This window comes from Plecotus auritus (genome assembly GCF_963455305.1).
Source record: "Plecotus auritus genome assembly, chromosome: X".
Classification (NCBI taxonomy): domain Eukaryota; kingdom Metazoa; phylum Chordata; class Mammalia; order Chiroptera; family Vespertilionidae; genus Plecotus; species Plecotus auritus.
In genome coordinates, this window is record NC_137784.1 from 47,628,066 (window position 1) to 47,648,955 (window position 20,890).

Here is a 20,890-nt window from a genome sequence, read left to right on the forward strand (position 1 = left end):
TAAACAAGAATAAACTTAATGTGAATAAAAGACTTATATGTAAGGCATGAAACCACAAAAATCTTAGAGGAGAACATAGGCAATAAAATCTTAGAAATCTGTTGTACCACTATGTTTATGGATATATCTCCTAAGTCAAATGAAACTAAGGAGTAAATAAACAAAAGGAACTACATCAAAATAAAAAGCTTCTGCACAACAACAAAACATCATCAACACAACAATAAGAAAGCCCACTGCATGGGAGAACATATTTGCCAATGTTATATCCGATAAGGGTCTAATCTCCAAAATTTATAAGGAACTCATGTATCTTAACAAAAGGAATATAAACAATACAATCAAAAAATGGGCAAAGAACCTAAATAGACACTTTTCGAAAGTGGACATACAGAAGGCCAAGAGACATATGAAAACAGGCTCAAAGTCACTAGTCATTTGAGAGATGCAAATCAAAACAATGAAGTACCATCTCACACCTGTCAGAATGGCTATCATCAACAAATCAACAAATGCCTACTGCTGGTGAGGATGTGGAGAAAAAGGAACCCTCATGCACTGCTGGTGGGAATGCAGACTGGTGCAGCCACTGTGGAAAACAGTATGGAGTTTCCTCAAAAATTAAAAATGGAACTCCCATTTGACCCAGTGATCCCACTTCTAGGAATATGTCCTAAGAAATCAGAAACACCAATCAGAAAGGATATACGCACCCTTATGTTCATAGCAAAACAATTTACAATAGCTAAGATTTGGAAATAGCCTAAGTGCCCATCAGCAGATGAGTCGATTAAAAAGTTGTGGTAAATCTACACAATGGAATAGTATGCTGCTGTAAAAAATAAGGAACTCTTACCATTTACAACAGCATGGATGGAGCTGGAGAGCATTATGCTAAGTGAAATAAGTCAGTCAGAGAAAGATAAATATCACATGATCTCTCTCATTTGTGGAATATAATAAACAACATAAACTGATGAACAAAAACAGATCCAGAGACAGAGAAGCATCTAACAGACTGTCAAACCTCAGAGGGAAGGCAGGGAAGGGCAGGGGGGACAATATCAACCAAAGGACTTTTATGCATGCATGTAAGCATAACCAATGGACATAGACACTAGGGTGGTGAGAGCATGTGATGGGGTGGGCGTGGCTAGGGAGAGGTGAATGGGGGGAAAAGAAGACATATGTACCACTTTAAACAATAAAGAATTTTTTTAAAAAGCTGTGGGATATTTACACAATGGAATACTATGCATCTGTAAGAAGAGGGATCTCTTACACTTTGGGACAGCATGGATGGACCTGGAAAATATTATGCTAAGAGAAATAAGCCAATTTGAGAAAGACAAATAAACATCATCTTACTTATTTGTAGAATCTAATGAGCAGAATGAATTTACCAACAAAATAAGACCCGAAGCATGGAGGCATGGGACAGACTGATGTACCTCATTGTGGGGTTGGGGGGACGAGAAGAGATAAACCAAAGAACTTATATACTTACTAGAGGCCCAATGTGTGGTGGGGTCCCTTGGCCTGGCCTGCAGGGATCAGGCCAAAACCAGCTCTCAGATATCCTCCAAGGGGTCCCGGGTTGCAAGAGGGCAGTTCTCAGGTGATGCACCCCGATTGGTACAAAAAAAATACCTAGGAATAAACTTAATCAAGTTTATTCCCTCCTCTCTGGTTCCAGGTGTGTCACCTGAGAACCGCAGCTGCCAAGTCACCACAGCTGGACAGTTCCTGCATTGAGCATCTGCCCCCTGGTGATCAGTGCATGTCATAGCTACCAGTTGGAGCGTCTGCCCCCTGGTGGTCATTGTGCATCATAGCTACCAGTTAGACGGATGAACGGTCTGTTAGGCTTTTATACATATAGGTAGGCATAGGTCATGGACATGGGCAATAGAATAGTGAAGACATGGTGGGATAGGTAGGGGCTGAGAGGATGGGAGTAAATGGGGGTGGGGGTTAAGGGGGAAACACCTGTAATACTGTCAACAATAAAAAGTTTATTTAAAAAAATACAGCTAGATGCCCAGACCACATACTACATAACTGTCTGAGCTGGGAGAAAATGAAGCAGGAAAAAAGCAAGCTAGAGCTCACCAGGTGGAAGGCAGGGGCAAGCAGGAGGAAGAGGATTCAGGTTTGTTCATTCATTCAGCAAATATTTAATGAGCACCTACTATGTGCTAGGCACTGTTCTGGGCATCTGGAATGAGGGAATAAGGTACATATATAATCCCTTGCCTCGTGAAGTTTTCCATCTAGTAGGGGAGGCTAACAACTTATCCTATATAATAAAAGGGTAATATGCAAATTGACCCTAATGGCAGAATGACTGGGAATGACCGGGAACAATGGGGGGGGAGGGAGGCAGGGGGAGTAGGCCTAAGCCTTTAGTCAGACATCCCCGAGGGCTCCCGGTCTGCCAGAGGGATGTCTGACTGCCAGCTTAGGCCTGTTCCCCGGGGGAGCAGGCCTAAGCCAGCAGGTGGACATCCCCCAAGGGGTCCTGGACTGCAAGAGGGCACAGGCCCGGCTGAGGGAACCCCCAGAGTGCATGAATTTTCATGCACCGGGCCTCTATTATATATATATATATATATATATATATATATATATATATATATATATATATATATGATGTCAGGCCATAAATAGGTAAAACTAGTGCAAAGATCCCAAGGCCAGAAGGTTCTTGGTGTGTTTTAGAAATAACAAGAAAGCCAACATGGCCAAAATAAAGTGTGTAAGGGCAAGAATGGGTGAGAGGGTGTGTAAGGGCTAGAAATGCAGGTTTGTAGAGGCCACAGAAAGTTTGGATTTCATCCTGGGTATAATGGGGAGTTTGAAGATGTTTGAGGTTTTGAAATAGGACAGTAACATAACCTGATTTGCATTTTAAAATGTTTCTATTTGGAAACATGGCAAGCATCCATCAGCAGATGAGTGGATAAAAAAAGCTGTAGTATATTTACACAATGGAATATTACAAGGCAGTAAAAAAAGAAGGAACTCTTACCATTTGCAACAGCATAAATGGACCTGGAGAGCAAAATGTTAACTGAAATAAGCCAGTCAGAGAAAGATAAGTATTTCTATACACAAATTACAAACTCTCAGAAAGAGAAACTAAAAAGAAATCCCATTTACCATTGCAACAACAACAAAAGTTATCTTTGAATAAACTTAACAACAGATGTAATTCAGAAAACTACAAGACACTGAAAAAAAGAAATAGAAGACGATACGAACAAATGAAAGAATATACTTTGTTAATGGATTAGAAGAATTAACATCATCAAAATGTCCATACTACACAAAGCAATCTACATTCAATGCAATTCCCATTAAAATACCAATGGTCACTGAAAAAGAGATAAAGGAAGACGTAAACAGATGGAAGAACATACCATGTTCATGGATTGGTAGAATCAATATCATTAAAATGTCCATACTATCCAAAGCAATCTATAGATTCAATGCACTCCCCATTCAAATACCAACATAATATTTCACAGACCTAGAAAGAACTCCCCAAAAATTCATCTGGAATAAAAAAAATAAAAGACCCCACAGCAATCCTGAGAAAGAAGAACAAAGTAGGTGGGATCTCAATACCAGATTTCAAGCTGTATTACAAGGCCACTGTTCTCAAAACAGCCTGGTACTGGCACAAGAACAGACATATACACCAATGGAATAAAATAGAGAACTCAGATATCGACCACTATGCTCAATTAATATTTGACAAAACCACTATGCTCAATTAATATTTGACAAAGGAGGCATGAACATACAAGACAGTCTCTTCAACAAATGGTGTTGGGAAAATTGGACAGATACATGCAAAAAAATGAAACTAGATCACCAACTTACACCATACACAAAAATAAACTAAAAATGGATACAGGACTTAAACATAAGACGGGAAACCATAAAAATACCAGAGGAATCCACAGGCAGAGAAATCTCAGACATATGCCGAAGCAATTTGTTCACCGATACCGCTCCTAGGGCAATGGAAGCTAAACAGAAAATACACAAATGGGACTACATAAAAATAAAAAGCTTTTGCACAGCAAAAGAAACCATCAACAAAACAACAAGAAACCCCAATGTATGGGAGAACATATTTGCAAATGTTATCACTGATAAAGGTTTAATCTCCAACATCTACAGGGAACTTATACAACTTAATAAAAGGAAGATAAATGATCCAATAAAAAAATGGGCAACAGACCTAAATAGCATCTTTTCAAAAGAAGACAGAAGGAAGGCCAAGAGACATATGAAAACATGCTCAAAGTCACTAATTATTGGAGAGATGCAAATCAAAACGACAATGGGGTACCATCTCACACCTGTCAGAATGGCTATCATCAACAAATCAACAAATGACAAGTGCTGGAGAGGATGCGGAAAAAAAGGAACCCTCATGCACTGCTGGTAGGAATGCAGACTGGTGCAGCCACTGTGGAGAACAGTATGGAGTTTCCTCAAAAAAATAAAAATGGAACTCCCATTTGACCCAGTAATCCCACTTCCAGGAATATATCCCAAGAAACTGGAAACACCAATCAGAAAGAATATATGCACCCCTATGTTCATAGCAGCACAATTCACCATAGCTAAGATTTGGAAACAGCCTAAATTCCCATTAGCAGATGAGTGGATTAGAAAACTATGGTACATCTATGCAATGGAATACTACGCTGCTATAAAAAAGAAGAAACTCTTACCATTTGCAGCAGCATGGATGGACCTGGAGAGCATTATGTTAAGTGAAATAAGCCAGGCAATGAAAGAAAAATACCACATGATCTCACTCATTTATGGAAAATAAAGAACATTATAACCTGATGAACAAAAAGATAGATACAGAGGAAGTAAAGCATCGAACAGACTGTCAAATTACACCAGGAAGGCTGGGGAGTGTTGGGGAGGGGGTGAAGGGGATGAACCAAAGGACTTGTGTGCATGCATATAAGCACAACCAATGGACACAAGACACTGGGGGGGGGGGATGAAAGCATGCGACAGGAGGTAGGGGGGCTGGGGGAAGGTCAATGGGGAAAAAAAGGATGTACATGTACAACTATATGTAATACTTTAAACATTAAAAAAAATAATAAAATAAAATACCAATGGTATATTGCATATTTTCTAGAACAAATAGTCCAAAAATTTATATGGAACCAAAACTGATCCCAAATAGCCACAACAGTCGTGAGAAAGAAGAACAAAGTAGGAGGGATCACAGTATGGATATCAAACTATATTACAAACCCAATGTAACCAAAACAACCTGGTACTGGCACAAGATAGATCAGTAGAACAGACCAGAGAACCCATAAATCGATCCAAGACATTACACTCAATTAATATTTGACAAAGGAGGCAAAACCATACAATACTGCAAAGACAGTCTCTTTAATAAATGCTGTTGGGAACCTGGACAGATACATGTAAAAAATGAAACTAGACCACCAACTTACACCATACACAAGATTAAACTGAAAATGGATAAAAGACTTAAATGTAAGATGTGAAACCATAAAAACCCTAGAAGAAACCACAGGCAGCAAAATCTCAGAAATCTCTTGTAGCAATGTGTTTGCTAATACATGTTCTAGGGCAAGGAAAACAAAGGAGAAAATAAACAAATGGGACTGCATCAAAATAAAAAGCTTCTGCACAGCAAAGTAAACCATCAACAAAATGGAAAAGTAGCCCACTCTATGGGATAACATATTTGACAATGATACATTTGATAAGCGGTTAATTTCCAAAATATATAAAGAACTCATACAACTTAACAAGAGGAAGACAACCCAATTAAAACGTGGGGAAAGGACCTAAATAGACACTTTTCCAAAGAGAACTTAGAGATGGCCAAGAGACATGAAAAATGCTCAAAGTCATTAATCACCTGAAAGATGCAAATTAAAACGACAATGAGGGAACACCTCACACCTTCCAGAACAGTTACCATCAACAAATCAACAAACAACAAGTGCTGGGGAGGATGTGGAAAAAAGGGAACCCTAGTACACTGCTAGTGGGATGCAGACTGGTACAAAAACTGGGTTTTCATCAGACAATTAAAAATGGAATGGCTGTTTCATCCAGTGATCCCACTTCTAGGAATATATCGTAAGAAGCTTGAAACACCAATCAGAAAGAATATATGCAGCCCTATGTTCATAGCAGCGCAATTTACAATAGCTAAGATTTGGAAACAGCCCAAGTGCCCATCAATAGATGAGCAAATAAAAAACTGTGGTATATTTGCAAAATGGAATACTATGCAGCAGTGAAAACAGAGGATCTCTTACCCTTGAGACAGCATGGGAGGATCTGAGGAGTGTTATGTTAAGCAAAATAAGCCAGTCAAAGGTAAGACAAGTATCACATGACCTCACTCATATGTGGAATCCAATGGACAAAATAACCTGATGAACAAAATAGATCCAAAGACATAGAAGCATGGAACAGACTGATAAAACTTAGAGGGAAGTATGGGTGGGAAGAAATTAACCAAAGAACATATATGTGTATATGCATAAACCAGGAATACAGGTGAAGGGGGTGTAGATTGGAAAGGGTCAATGGGGAAAAATGGGGATGTCTGTAATACTTTAAACAATAACCCAATCGTGTGAGCTGGGCCCTCCTTGGAGAAGAAACCTGAGTTCCCCGAGATATGTGATCAGTGCTGGGGCCCCACCAGCAGGCCAGGGGATCCCAAGGCAGGTGCTGGGCGTGGAAGCCACGGGGGCATAGGCTACCAAGGAGACAGAACTGAAACTCCCATCACCCTACTTGGCCCCGGAGGATGACTGGTTAGCCAGAGACGGGTAAGATTCCTCAGGGAAGGAACAACCTAAGACAGGCACAGTCGCAGAGGTGCCATCAGGAGAGAACTTGGGGGTCAACAGAGGTGGGGCACAGACCCTCACCCCCCCAACCTTGCAGGGGCCTGAACCCTCACCCCTTCTGAGGGAGGTCTCCTGCCCCCATGGCTGCTTTGCTTCCCATGCCCAGCTCAGATCGGGACACAGGTGACAGACAGAGACTTGGCCCAGCTCAGATTATGACCCAGGTAACAGACAGAGACTTGGCCGACAGCAGCTGCCCTATATCTAAATCCAGCCTAGCACCAGGAATGCTCAGGGCCTACTCAAGAATGCAAATAATCTTTTCCACTAATATTTACAGGGTAAACTGAGATTGTTGGTAGAGTATTAAATTTGACAGTAAAATAATAATCAAGTTTTCAGATTAATTTAAATAGGCTAATTGAAATAAATGAATATTCAAGAAAATTTAATTGTACTGGACAAAAGCTGTTCCTAAAGTGGTAACTAAAATTTCTATTGGTAGTTCATCTCATGGTAAAATTCCTGAACATGCAATGAACCTAAAGCAGTCATATTTTTGTGCAAAAAAATTAAAATTTAAAGTTATCAAGACTGCATTATAAAATTTACAAAAGCCTCCATTAATCAAAAAAAGGGGGGATAGTAGGGTAATATCATGTAAGGAAAAATATCCTATAAGTAAATTACATCTAGAAAATTTTTACTTTACAAAATTAATTTTCATTTGTAATGCTAACAGTAAGACACCCATGAAAAACACACATGATGTCTAAATAAGACAAAGGAAAATCGTTTGGGCAAAAATAAAAAGGATCCCAAATCAATTATATAGAAAAGATTCCTTTATTAACTTTTGGTCGAGAATATGTTTGTATATTTTCAAAAAACACCTCCAAGACCATGTGGATTCCTGCATCAGAGAGGAATTGACAGGTCTGCTCCAACCACGAAGACAAGAGGAGAAACAGTCCAGAGATGGAAGACGCTGACGACGCCTTGCCACGCTAGCAGTCAGCAGCTGTGCATCGCAGCAGGTTATTTAGGACCAAACCAGAGAGGGTCGGACCTGCAATGCCACCATGTGCCCACCATCCAGATATCATTGCTGACGTGTACACATAAGGAACTGTTTGACATTGAATGGAGACTCAGAACTGTTGGACAGTGAAATTGGGACTCAAACATTTTTTGTTATTATATGTTTATTTCTAGTCTGCAGAGGCAAGATTTTTTAAAGGAAAGAAATGTGGAAAAAATAGATACAGAGGCAAAGAAGCATTGAACAGACTGTCAAACTACAGCATGAAGGCAGGGGAGGTTGGGGGGGGGGGCGCTGTGCCGGAAACCAATCATTGTCCCACTAATACCGTGTTTTCCCGAAAATAAAACATCCTCCGAAAATAAGACCTACTTACAGGTTTCCTTCTGAGTGAAATATAAGGCATCCCCCGAAAATAAGGACCCCAGGCTCTGTCTCAGAATGAAAATTAATTTACCGTAAACTGGTCGCTAGGGCCACCCCGACTGGCGTCTAGCAACCAGTGACGTTACGCGGAGTCCTGACGTCACTGCTGTGTGGAGGCGGAGCGGAGGTCGGAGTGAGCGGTGAGCGCAGGGCGGGAGAGAGGAGGAGACTTTCACAGATGCGTGTAGAAGAACAGGAGGATTAGAGAGGATGGGACGCGGCGAATGTGGTGAGTCCTGGTCTGTCTCTGGTGACACTACCTGATGCTCGCGGCACCCTTCATGATGACTGAAGGTTCTCAGTCAGTGGCAGACCCTGCTCCAGCCCAGATCTAGGCCCCAGCAAGCCCAGTGACAGTCCCCAGGCAGGCCCCAGGGGGGTAAGTGTCTGATAAAGGGGTAGGGGGGATGTCTGGTGAAGGTGTTCAGTGGCACAGGGGTGGGGGGAGGGGGATCACTTAAAATGACACAGGAGGATCAGAGGGGGCAATCAAAATGACACAGGAGGATCAAAAGGGGTTACTAAAATGGTAATCCCCCCTCTGATTCTCCTGTGCCACTTTGATTCCCCCATCTGATCCCCCCTGTGTCATTTTGAGTGATCCCCCTCCCCCCACCTTGATACCCCAATTCCTTTTTTTTTACCCCTACGGTAGAAATGAGCACAAAAAGAAAAAGCTACTCCGTGGAGTACAAGAAAGGAATTGTGGAAGACTCTTGGGGCCAAAATCTTACTGCTTTCTGCAAAGAGAAGATGTTGAGTATCCGACTGGTCCGAAAATGGCAAGCAGAGTATGGTAACCTCATTGAACAAGTGGACAAGGGAAATGCTAAAAAGCGCAAGTGTGGATCAGGTCGGCAACCATTATTTTCCGAGCTGGAAGACCTGATCTGTGAATGGGTTGTTGACAGGAGAGCAAAGGCTTTGGTTGTGAATAGGGCTCAGATTCAAGAATTTTCCCTTGCAATGGCACCACAGTTTGACATAGCCCCCAAAGACTTCAAAGCATCACAACACTGCCTGGATAATTTCCTTCAGCGAAGTGAACTGTCTTTAAGAAGATCTACAACATTGTTTAGGTTGGAAGATACTCAAGTTATTAAGTGAGCATTTGCATTCAAGTCCTTTATTGATGATGCTGACTTCTCTAAATACAATCTTTCCAACATGATTGCTATGGATGAAACTGCAGTGTTTATGGGCCAATCATCTCAAACAACAATTGAACAGTGGGGTGCCTCCTTAGCGTACATTCCCTCCACTGCTTACGAAAGTGCACGTGTTTCCTGTATTTTGGCAATTCGTCTGGATGGCACTAAAATCCCACCTTTAATCATTTCTAAGGGCAAGAAGGAAAAGATTGAACGTGTTTTGGGCGTTTTTATTCTTGAAACTGAAAAAGCCTGGGCCACACAAGCAGTTATAAGGAAGTGGGTCGATTTAATGCTGCCGCTTGTTATGCGAGGGAGCCAAAGAGGTCTGCTAGTCTGGGATGCAGCCAGCACTCACCGCGCTAAAGACATGAAGACATTTCTTCACGAAAGAAAAATAGATCAGATAATGATTCCCGCAGGAATGACAGCCTATCTCCAGACTCTTGATATTGCAATAAACAAGCCATTCAAAGACAATTTGCGCATGGAAATTAATGACTACATTAAAAATAAAATGGAGAGAAATCAGCTTGGAAACTTTGTGAAACCTAAACTGCAAGAAGTTGTGACTTGGGTGAAGAATTCATGGGAGAAAATCACTGACAGTTGCATTGCAAATGCACTGCGAGCAGGCTACCTTGACAAGAAGTACTCATTTAAAGACAGTGCTATTGCTAAACATGAGAGATTTGGTCCACTGATTCTGAAAGAAATGGAGTCACAAGAAATTCACCAGGAAATTCAGGAATTGGATTGTTACGATGATGTTCCAGAAGATGATGACATGATTGTCATTGAATAAATGAGTAAATTCTTGATACTGTAGGATTCACAGTTTGTCTGGTTTGTGTTGACAACTACTGTACTACCGTACCGTATACAGGTAATAAATTTCCTTTATTTTCATTTAACAATAAATGTGTACTGTATTCTTCTTCATGGAAAAATAAGACATCCCCTGAAAATAAGACCTAGCGTGTCTTTGGGGGCAAAAATTAATATAAGACACTGTCTTATTTTCAGGAAAACACGGTAGAAAGATGTGGACAGGAAACTGGTAAGGCTGGTCAACAACCTTAATTGTTTTGATCACTCACTGTTTAGTTGAAACATTGTTAGCTGAAGCAGCCTCCACCTCTGTTTCTCCTATGTAAATTTCTGTTATTGGAATTTCCTGCCTAAAGGTTATGGGCGTACCCCATAGTCTCAATAAAAGGGATTGCAAGGCCAGAGCAGGTGGTAGTCCTCCCACTAGAAGTGGGCTCCCGCCTGGCCCCCAATATTCCCAAATTAATACTTTTCCAAGTCTCTTTTCATTTGTGTGCAGCCTTCTCCAGAACCCGAACCCTGAACCGGAACCCTGAACCACGTGGGACGTGAAAGGGGTTCCCATAGCGCTGTAAGAGATCAACCAAAGGACTTGTACGCATGCATATAAGCATAACCAATGGATACAAGACACTGGGGGGGGCAGGTAAAGGTATGTACTGGGGGGTAGGGGAGGCCGGGGGGAGGTCAATGGGGAAAAAAAAGGAGACATATGTACTACTATTTGTAATACTTCAAACAATAAAAAAATAAAATAAATAAAATATATGTAGAATTTTGTTTTTCAATTACAGTTGACATACAATATTATATTTGTGTCTGGTATACAACATAGTGATTAGACATTTATATAACTTATAAAGTGATCACACCAATATGTCTAGTACCCATCTGACTCCATATATAGTTATTACAACACTAGAGGCCCGATGCACAAAATTCGTGCACAGGGGTGGGGGTTCCCTCAGTCTGGCCTGCGCTCTTTTGCAATCCAGGACCCCTTGGGGGATGTCCTAAACCCCTCGCTCCTAACCACCCGTCTGCTCACTCCTAACCACCCACCTGTTCACTCCTTACCACCCGCCTGCTTGCTTCTAACGGCCTGCCTGCTTGCTCCTTACCACCCGCCTGCTCGCTCCTTACCACTTGGCTCTGAGCTCCTTAGCGCTGCCTTAGGGCTCCTTAGCGCTGCCACAGAGGTGGAAGAGGCTCCTAACACCGCAGCTGTGCTCACCAGCCGTGAGGCCGGCTTCTGACTGAGCAGCACTCCCATTTTGGGAGCACACTGACCACCAAGGGGCAACTTGCATTGAGTGTCTGCCACCTGGTGGTCAGTGAGCATCATAGCGACAGGTCATTCTGTTGGTTCCACCATAACGGTCGCTGGGCTTTTATATATAGACTAGAGGCCCTGTACTCGAAATCCAGGGGCCCTCAGGGGATGTCCGACTGTCAGTTTAGGCCCAATCCCGCCCACAGGGATCGGGCCTAAACCGGCAGTTGGACATCCCTCTCACAATCCAGGACCTCTGGCTCCTAACCACTCACCTGCCTGCCTGCCTGATCACCCCTAATTACTCTGCTTGCTTGTCTGATTGCCCCTAACTGCTCTCCCCTGCTGGCCTGATCGCCCCTAACTGCTCTGCCCTGCCAGCCAGATCACCCCTAACTGCTCTCCCCTGCTGGCCGGATCACCCTTAAATGCTTTTGCCTTGCCCCCGCCACCGTGGCTTTGTCCAGAAGGAATTATGGAAGATGTCCAGTCTATCCAGTCTAATTAGTATATTACCCTTTTATAAGTATAGATTATATTTTATTATTTAATTTTTTATTGTTTAAAGAATTATATATGTCTCCTTTTTCCCCCATTCACCTCTCCCAGTTCATTCCCACTCCCCCAGCACGTGCCTACTGTCTGTCTGTGTCCATGAGTTATGCTTATATGCATGCATACAAGTCCTTTGGTTGATCTCTCACCCCGCCCCCTTTCCTCTAAGGTTGGATGGTCTGTTCGATGCTTCTATGTCTCTGGATCTATTTTAGTTCATCAGTTTATGTTGTTCATTATATTCCACAAATGAGTGAGATCATGTGATATTTATCTTTCTCCGACTGGCTTATTTCCCTTAGCATAATGCTCTCCAGTTCCATCCATGCTGTTGCAAATGGTAAGAACTCCTTTTTTTACCGCAGCATACTATTCCATTGTGTAGATGTACCAGTTTTTTAATCCACTCATCTGCTGATGGGCACTTAGGCTGTTTCCAAATCTTAGCTATTGTAACTTGTGCTGCTATGAACATAAGGGTGCATATATCCTTTCTGATTGGTGTTTCTGATTTCTTGGGATATATTCCTAGAAGTGGGATTACTGGGTCAAATGGGAGTTCCATTTTTAGTTTTTTGAGGAAACTCTATACTATTCTCCACAGTGGATGCACCAGTCTGCATTTCCACCAGCAGTGTATGAGGGTTTTTTTCTCCACATCCTCACTAGCACTTGTTATTTGTTGATTTGTTGATGATAGCCATTCTGACAGGTGTGAAATGGTACCTCATTGTCATTTTGATTTGCATCTCTTGGATGATTAGGGACTTTGAGCATGTTTTCATATGTCTCTTGACTTTCTGTATGTCCTCTTTTGAAAGGGGTCTATTTATCCTTTGCTCATTTTTTTATTGGATTGTTTATCTTCCTTTAGTTAAGCTGTATGAGTTCCCTATAAATGTTAGAGATTAAAACCTTATCGAAGAAAACATTGGGAATATGTTTTCCCATGCAGTGGTCTTTCTTGTTGTTTGGTTGATGGTTTCTTTTGCTGTGCAGAAGCTTTTTATTTTGATGTAGTCCCATTTGTTTATTTTCTCTTTGGTTTCCATTGTCCTAGGAGCTGTATCAGTAAAGATACTGCTACGACATATGTCTGACATTTTACTGCCTATAGATTTTTCTAAGATTTTTATGGTTTCCCATCTTACATTTAAATCTTTTATCCATCTTGAGGGGTTTTTTGTGTATGGTGTAAGTTAGTGGTCTAGTTTCATTTTTTTGCATGTATCCGTCCAATTTTCCCAACACCATTTATTGAAGAGACTGTCTTGAGTTATTACAATATTATTGACTATTTTTTCTATTCTGAACTTTACATCCCCATAATTGTCTTTATAACTGCTTATTTGTACTTCTTAATCCCTTCACCTATTACAACCATCCTCCCTACCTTCCTCCCATCTGGCAACCTTTAATTTATTTTCTGCATCTATGAGTTTGTTTCTTCATTTATTTTGTTTTTTGGATACCACATATAAATAAAATCATATGGTATTTGTCTTTCTCTGTCTGACCTATGTCACTTGGCATAATACACTCTGGGGCCAGCCATGTTGATGTAAATGGTAAGATTTTATTGTTTTTTATTACTGATTTTTTTATTTTATTATATATAGGTAAATAGATAGATAGATATAGGTATAGGTATAGGTAGAGATATAGATATAGGTATAGAGATGATATAGATATAGATATAGATATAGATATAGATATAGATATAGATATAGATATAGATATAGATAGATATGTACCACACCTTCTTTATCCATTCATCTATTTAGTTAATATCTACTCCCATTCATAAGGTTGTGTGTTTTCTTTTAAGGAGTTTGGATTTTATTCCAATTATAATGAAAGACAGTACAGAGTTTTAAGTAGGGGAGTTTTTTATAGTTTTTTAAGCAACATGTAAAAGGGAAGTAGAACATAAAAGGTTTTTTTTTGCAGATTTAAACTAAAAGAATGTTTCATTTAAAGTTAATTTGTAGTGAAAGCTCTAAACATATAAACTCTATTTCCATAGTTACTTTGTTGCTATGCAATCACTAAAATAACGAATAGTTCCAAGGTTGGTCATGGTATGCAGATGATTTATAAATGTTTTTACTTCTCCTTCTTTCACTCTCATAAAAACAGTAGAGGCCCAGTGCACGACATTCATGCATTGGGTGGGGGGGGCGGGCCTCAGCCCAGCCTGTGCCCTCTCACAGTCCTAGACCCCTCGGGGGATGTCTGACTGCAGGGATCGGGCCTAAACCAGCAGTCGAACATCCCTCTCGCAATCTGGGACCACTGGCTCCTAACAGCTCGCCTGGCTGCCTACCCAATCACCCCTAACCACTTGCCTGCCTGCCTGATTGCCTCTAACCACTCGCTTGCCTGCCTGATCACTCCTAACCACTCACCTGCCTTCCCGATTGCCTGTAACTGCTCGCCTGCCTGCCTTATCACCCCTAACTGCCTCTGTCTGCCTGCCTGATCGCCCCTAACTGCTTGCCTGCCTGCCTGCCTGATCACTCCTAACTGCCTCTGTCTGCCTGCCTGATCACCCCTAACCACTCGCCTGCCTGTCTGATCGCCCCTAACCCCTCTGCCTGCCTGCACGATCGCCCCTAACCACTCACCTGCCTGCCTGATTGCCCCTAACCACTGGCCTGCTTGCCTGATCACCCCTAACCACTCTGCCTGCCTTCCTGATCGCCCCTAACCACTCACCTGCCTTCCTGATTGCCCCTAATTGCTCACCTGCCTGCCTGATTGCTTCTAACTACCTCTGCCTGACTGCCTGATTGCCCCTAACCGCTCGCCACCACAGCTTTGTCTGGAAGGAAATCTGGAATGACATCAGGAAGTTCGTTCATCTGTCCAGTCTAATTAGCATATTCCACTTTTATTATTATAGAATAATAATACCCCTGGTGAAGTACTTGGAGCCAATCTAATCTGACTTTAAAAAAATGAAAAAAATAGCTTTTACTAACTGCCAGGTGCAAGTCATCAAGGCTACAGCTCTTTAATACCTCCTTAAAAGCTCATAAAATACTGTCATTAATTATTTACTTGTACCTCAAAGCAAAGTTCAATGTAAACATTCAAAATCAGGTAAAAAATAAAGAGAAACTATTATTTTCCCTTAGAACCCAGGTTTCGGTCATTCAGAAGTGTATTTTTTATAATGATTGCAATATTAATACCCCTATGTGCCAGGTACTGTGACAGGCCAGACCTTATTTCTGCCTCCTTGGGATCCAGACTAGCTCCTGAGACATTACTAGAATATGCCCAATAAATATTGTAACAGAAGTATGTATAGTTAAGGGAGGCAACTTCCTCCCTCCTAGCTTAAAAGCCAGTAGGAAAATTCACATGAAATACTCAGGGAAACCAAAAACATATCCATGTTTTAAACAACTTGCAGGTGACAGTTTTGAGTGTGTGTGTGTGTGTGTGTGTGTGTGTGTGTGTGTGTGTGTTCTGTAGTGGACATTTTGGTTTTGTCCAATTTGAAGGGAAAAATTCTGAGATTTCTCTGGTCTCAGGGTGATGCCAGGCCAGGCTTTCTATGCTAGTTCTGTTTAGTGTGTGGAAACCTTGGCTCAGCCTATATCTTGAATCTGAAGCCAGGCAAATCACTATACAAATGGCACTGGCCCAGCCTGAGCAATCACCAGAGGTGTTTGTAGAGCTACAGGTGGTCAGGTTCCACCCAAGGCTACTAAGAATGGGAAGTAAAAACAGAAAAAAAGACTCCCTAGGCACTTCAGATGCACAGCTTTGGTTAAACATATTATATTACCTAATCAGATTACTCAAATCACGTTAGGTTGCACTCACATTAGAACTGCACAGGATGTTCATACAGCCTAAGGTTAATTTTCTCCACTCCAGGTGACTAAAATAAAGTCACAAGACTGAATATACTCTTTCTTTAGTGCTAGTTCACAGACTAAACTTGCTAAGATGGTTAAACTTTCATACAAGCTTCAAACTGAGGCCATGGCAACCCCCCTTTGAGAATAAGTATATAGGAAATATTCAAATATTTGACTGCTCATGAAACAGTTTTACTTGAATGTTTCAGGAGACAAAAGAAAACAACAACAAAAAAACAGGGAGGGAAGCTGATTTTTTAAATATACTGTATTGCCTTAAATATGAGGTCATGACCAATAAGGGAAAAGTACATTACACTCAGATTTTGCTGGGTTTAGAACAAAAAGGTGGCAGCAGGGGAAGTATGTGTGGTTTAATCCACTGCAACAATAGAAACTGGAACTGAAGGAGTCATTTCTCTTGTGTGACCCATGTATAACAATAAATTATCTGACCATTGACGATTTTAGATTACTGCACTCTCAGTGAGAGAAAAAACCATTTCCTTGAAATTCCACAATATAACCAACATACAATGTTTCAAATATTGCACATTTTTAATCAGCCCCATTTTCCAATAGTTACAACAACATGCATTCCTCCTGGCTCAACCCTATTTCCTCATAGCAAAGTCAATTCAGAAAGCAATCCCTTCATTAGACAGGCACTAAAGATTAAAAAAAAAAAACAATAAAAGGAATAACAAGTACTACAATGTCTTCTATTATCAGACAGCCCCATCATATGATGTCACATCAAAATAGAGAAGAGTATAAAGCCTTGAGGAAGACAGCATATGATTAAGTGATGGCACCTTCTATAACTAGACCTAAATAAATATAGTTCCTCTTACCACAGGTACACTACACAAACCCCTAAAGGGCATGAAGCAGGTCTTTTTAATGTTGGGGGATGCCAATTTTTTTAAGATAAAAGCAAAAGAGGCCTCTGTTAACATATTTGATTAACAAAAACAAATTAAAACACTGTCTGCAGCCTAAGCAACTAAGCATCAATTATCAAAAATCATAGTGCGTCTTTCTGTACTGTATCATAGCATGATAAAAATTATCTAGAATCTCTCAGTGTGTTTTTAAAATAACAATGTGAGTTGTATGTACAATTTAATTTCTTTTACTATCTCCTGGAAGCTCAAGAAACCAGCACTTATGGATGCAATCAGAACCATGCACAAATACAAATGTGAAATCTTGAAATGCCTTAAATGTGCACAGCTCTTCACTGTTTATAACAAATATTCAGATAGTAAAATATCTTCTTTTAGCCTTCCAGGAACCCCGTGAAACACTGCCAACATCCTCATTTTACAAATGATAAAGTTGAAGCACAGAGATGCTAAACATCTTGCCTAAGATCACTATGGATACTGATGTCCCCTTCCAAACTCAGAAAAAAAAGTTTCCCTTACACCCAGGTTTACTATACTACCCAGGTTTTTCTAAGTAATGCAATAAAATCAGGTACTGATAGTGTCATATATGAATGCTGAATGTCATGCCCTCTCCAAGTTCTACAGCAATGCTTTACTCTTACATTCTCATGTAAAAATCTAATGAAATCTAAGGAACCCTTTCCCATAAAAAAGGCACAAGTGCAAAAGTTCATACCAGTGTTATTCATAATAACCAAAGAGTGGAAACCACCCAAATGTCCATCACTTGATGAATGGATTAAAAAATTGTTATATATCCATAACATGGAATATCATTCAGCCAAAAAAGGAATGGGGTACTGACACAACATGAATAAACCTTGAAAACATTATGCTAAACGGAAAAAAAAACTAGTCACAAAACATCACATGTTGTATGATTCCACTTGTATGAAATGTCCAGAATAGGCAAATCAATAGAGTCATAAAGTAGTCTAGGGCTTCAGGTGAGTTGGGAAGAAATGGGTGCTGAATGCTCATGAGTATGAGGTTTCTTGTCAGAGTGATGAAAATGTTCTAAAATTGATTGTGTGATGGTTGCACAGCCATGAATATTCTAGAAAGTCACTGAATTGTACACTTTAAACAGTGTATGATAGGGAATGTGAATTATATATCAATAAATATTTTATTTTTAAAAATCCTTTAAAAATGCACATACAAGTAATATTTCCCAGATAATTTTGGAAGGTTTACTAACGCCCCTAAGCCCATCCACAGATGCAGAGGGAGTCAAAACTCAAGGCCAGCAACACTTGCTCTATAGAAACAAGAATCATCATCCTATTTTCTTTGTTTTACAGTTAATTTCAGTTTCCCCTACCACAACTACCAAGCTTATGTGTCCTACATTTTAAGATCACTACTTCATCTATTAAATCACATGACCACAGGTTTTCAATATGGATTCATTAAAAACAAATAGTATAGTTTTATAACTACAATTTTTAAGAGCTTTAGAAAGAACCTTTAGTAATCGAGTATCTATTATTTACAAGGCATGGTTGGAATCCAAATATGTAAAAGATACATTTTTTGTCCTCAAGGAGCTTAAAATCTAAAAGGTGAGATAAGATCAATACACAAATAACAATATACAAAATAGTAGGTGAATTGTGCATTTAAAAGGTCAGGGAAGATAGCAGAGGAAGAATGATTAAAGGAAAGCTTCTTGGCAGAGGTGGACATTTAATGCTGGATTTGACCTTGAAGAATAGATAGGATTTGAACATGCAGAGGAGTAGAAAGAATTTCAGATGAGAGTAGAAGCCTACCTATATGGTAGGCCCTCAGAAGCCAAAGAGAACTGCTGAGTTGGGCAGTTACCTAATCAAAGTGGGATATTAATAAAGTCCATTGCTCCGTAATGTGTGGATGCATGTGGAAAAGAGAAAAACTGGATCAGGGAAACAAATTAGGAGCCTATTACAATAGTAATAAGAAAAGGTTACTAGTCTGATTTAGGGAGTGATGTCCTAACTCAGTAATCATTTTAAAACATCAAAGCATCCACCAAAAAATTAATTTTTAGACATGCAGTACATACTCATTTAAAGTTCTGCCAATATAGAAGCCAGCTATAGTTCCATCATGGTGCATATGACCCTTGAGAAACCCCATCTACAACATAAGTTTTGAGATTTCAAAGTAGCATTTAACATGAAGTTTTTGCTACCTTAGCTTGTGAGATTAGGAAGAGTGCCAAAGGCTCCTTTAGGGTCCTTTTCCTCCATTAATTATACAGGAAACAGTCGATATTCTATAAGTTTACAGTAAAACAATCCTGATAAGAGTTGGATGACAAGCTTGCACGTGACCAAGTAAACCTCAACTCCAAGGCTAAAAGACCTTAAACAAAATGGCAATAGCAAATCCCAAAGAGACAGATGGCCTGTTGAGCACAACAGAATTTCTTTGAAATGGCTTTATTCCTATTGTGAGCCTGAGGTGATTGCAGATAGCATATAAACCTCTGGTAGTTTTATAGATTTACCACGTAGATAGGCACTGGACAAATAGCATAGGCGCGTTTACCTGCCTGAAATGGACTCCTCATTGCTCAGAAGAGACAAAGAGAGAGCAGGAGGCTACCTACAAGGTTTCCTTCCTCGGGAAACACAAAGCGAGGTCAAACACTGGGACTAGGAAAAAGAGGGTGGAGTCACGAGAGCCCTTCAAAGAAAAAGCCCTGCCCAGATCTCCACAAGCCAGTTTCCCCAGGCCCAGAAAATTAACCCTGAGCCCTTTTACTTCTAATTCCCGTCCACCTCCAGAGAGACCCTCCAACTCCCTCTCCCCTTCAGCTCTTGGCTCACTTGTCCCGGATGATGGTCTGCAGCTCCCGGATCTGCTCATTCATGGGTAGCAGCTTAAGCTGAGCCCCAATCTGCCAGGAGAGTTGGCTGTCCCTTAGGAGGGAGTCGCCGGCGGATGCGTCATAGTTGCCACTGCCACAGTTGTGCTCCGGATTGAGGCTGGTGCTGCTGCAGGCCTGAGGGCTCCCCTCCCCCAATACACTAGAATGGGCATGACTGGTGAGGAGAGTCAGTTTGGCCTTGGAGATGCTGTTTCCCCCCACATAATCTGGGATCCGGTCGCCAGGTCGCAGCGGCTCGGGGCTTGGGGTAGAGGCAGAGTTTACTTGTTGGTTGTGACAGGGCATGGAGTCCGGACTCCGTAACTCCGTGTCCATACACCGACCCTGGGCTGTCCCCGCAGCTACCAACCCTTAAGAATGAAGGAGAACAGGGAGAAAGGGTGCGTGCTCACGTGCTCTCCTGATAGCCCCCACCTCCTAGGAATTTATAGCCTCCTCGCCTTCTCACCCCCTAGACTTCCTCTGGTTCCCTTTGGCCACGCCCTTTCCCAGCCCCGCCCACCAGATGTACAGCCTGCTAGAAACTCTATTGGCTTCTCTCCCTGCCACTCTGCGGCAACACACTGTTTGTTAACCCTTTGAGACACTCCAGTGTTGTGAGTTTCCACAGCTAGATAGGCAGATCAGTTGAGGCTAAGGATGCTTAGTTGCAGGGTCTTTCGGGAGCCCCAGAGGATTCTGAATGCAGAACTTTGGGTGAGTTTTAGAGCTAGGAAAAACTAGGGGGGTGATAAAATGATGACACATACAAGGCCCATGTTTTCAGACTTTGTTTCTTGACAGAGAGCTTATACTTCAATAACTACATCTTCAGTTAGCTTCTCTATGTGACAGAAAGGACCAAAGTTCTGCCACCCTGAAGCTGCTTTGGGGGATATTGAGTTTAAGCTGTTTATTAAAAAATAAGACTTAGAAAGAACCTACCCAAGAAATTCAAAGAACCTGATTCAATAAGTAGAATTTAGGGTGTTCTGTTTAGCCTAATTTGAATTAAATATGATAAACAAGAGAGCTTC

General features: G+C 41.0%; 1 protein-coding gene across 3 annotated transcripts in view; it reads right to left on the bottom strand.

Moving 5' to 3' along the window:
- Positions 1-20,368, bottom strand: part of UPRT (uracil phosphoribosyltransferase homolog) — a 106,669-nt gene extending 86,301 nt beyond the window's left edge. For 2 of the 3 annotated variants that reach the window (XR_013959769.1, XM_080652625.1), the window contains exon 1: positions 19,813-20,368. Coding sequence is in view for 1 of the 3 variants with exons in the window: in XM_080652625.1 (XP_080508751.1) it covers positions 19,813-20,189 (377 nt within the window). In the remaining 2 variants the exon portion in view is untranslated. Of the gene's footprint in view, positions 1-19,531; positions 19,617-19,812 lie in introns of those variants that run through there. The other variant, XM_080652627.1, reaches the window with a different exon arrangement.
- Positions 20,369-20,890: the final 522 nt, after the last annotated feature.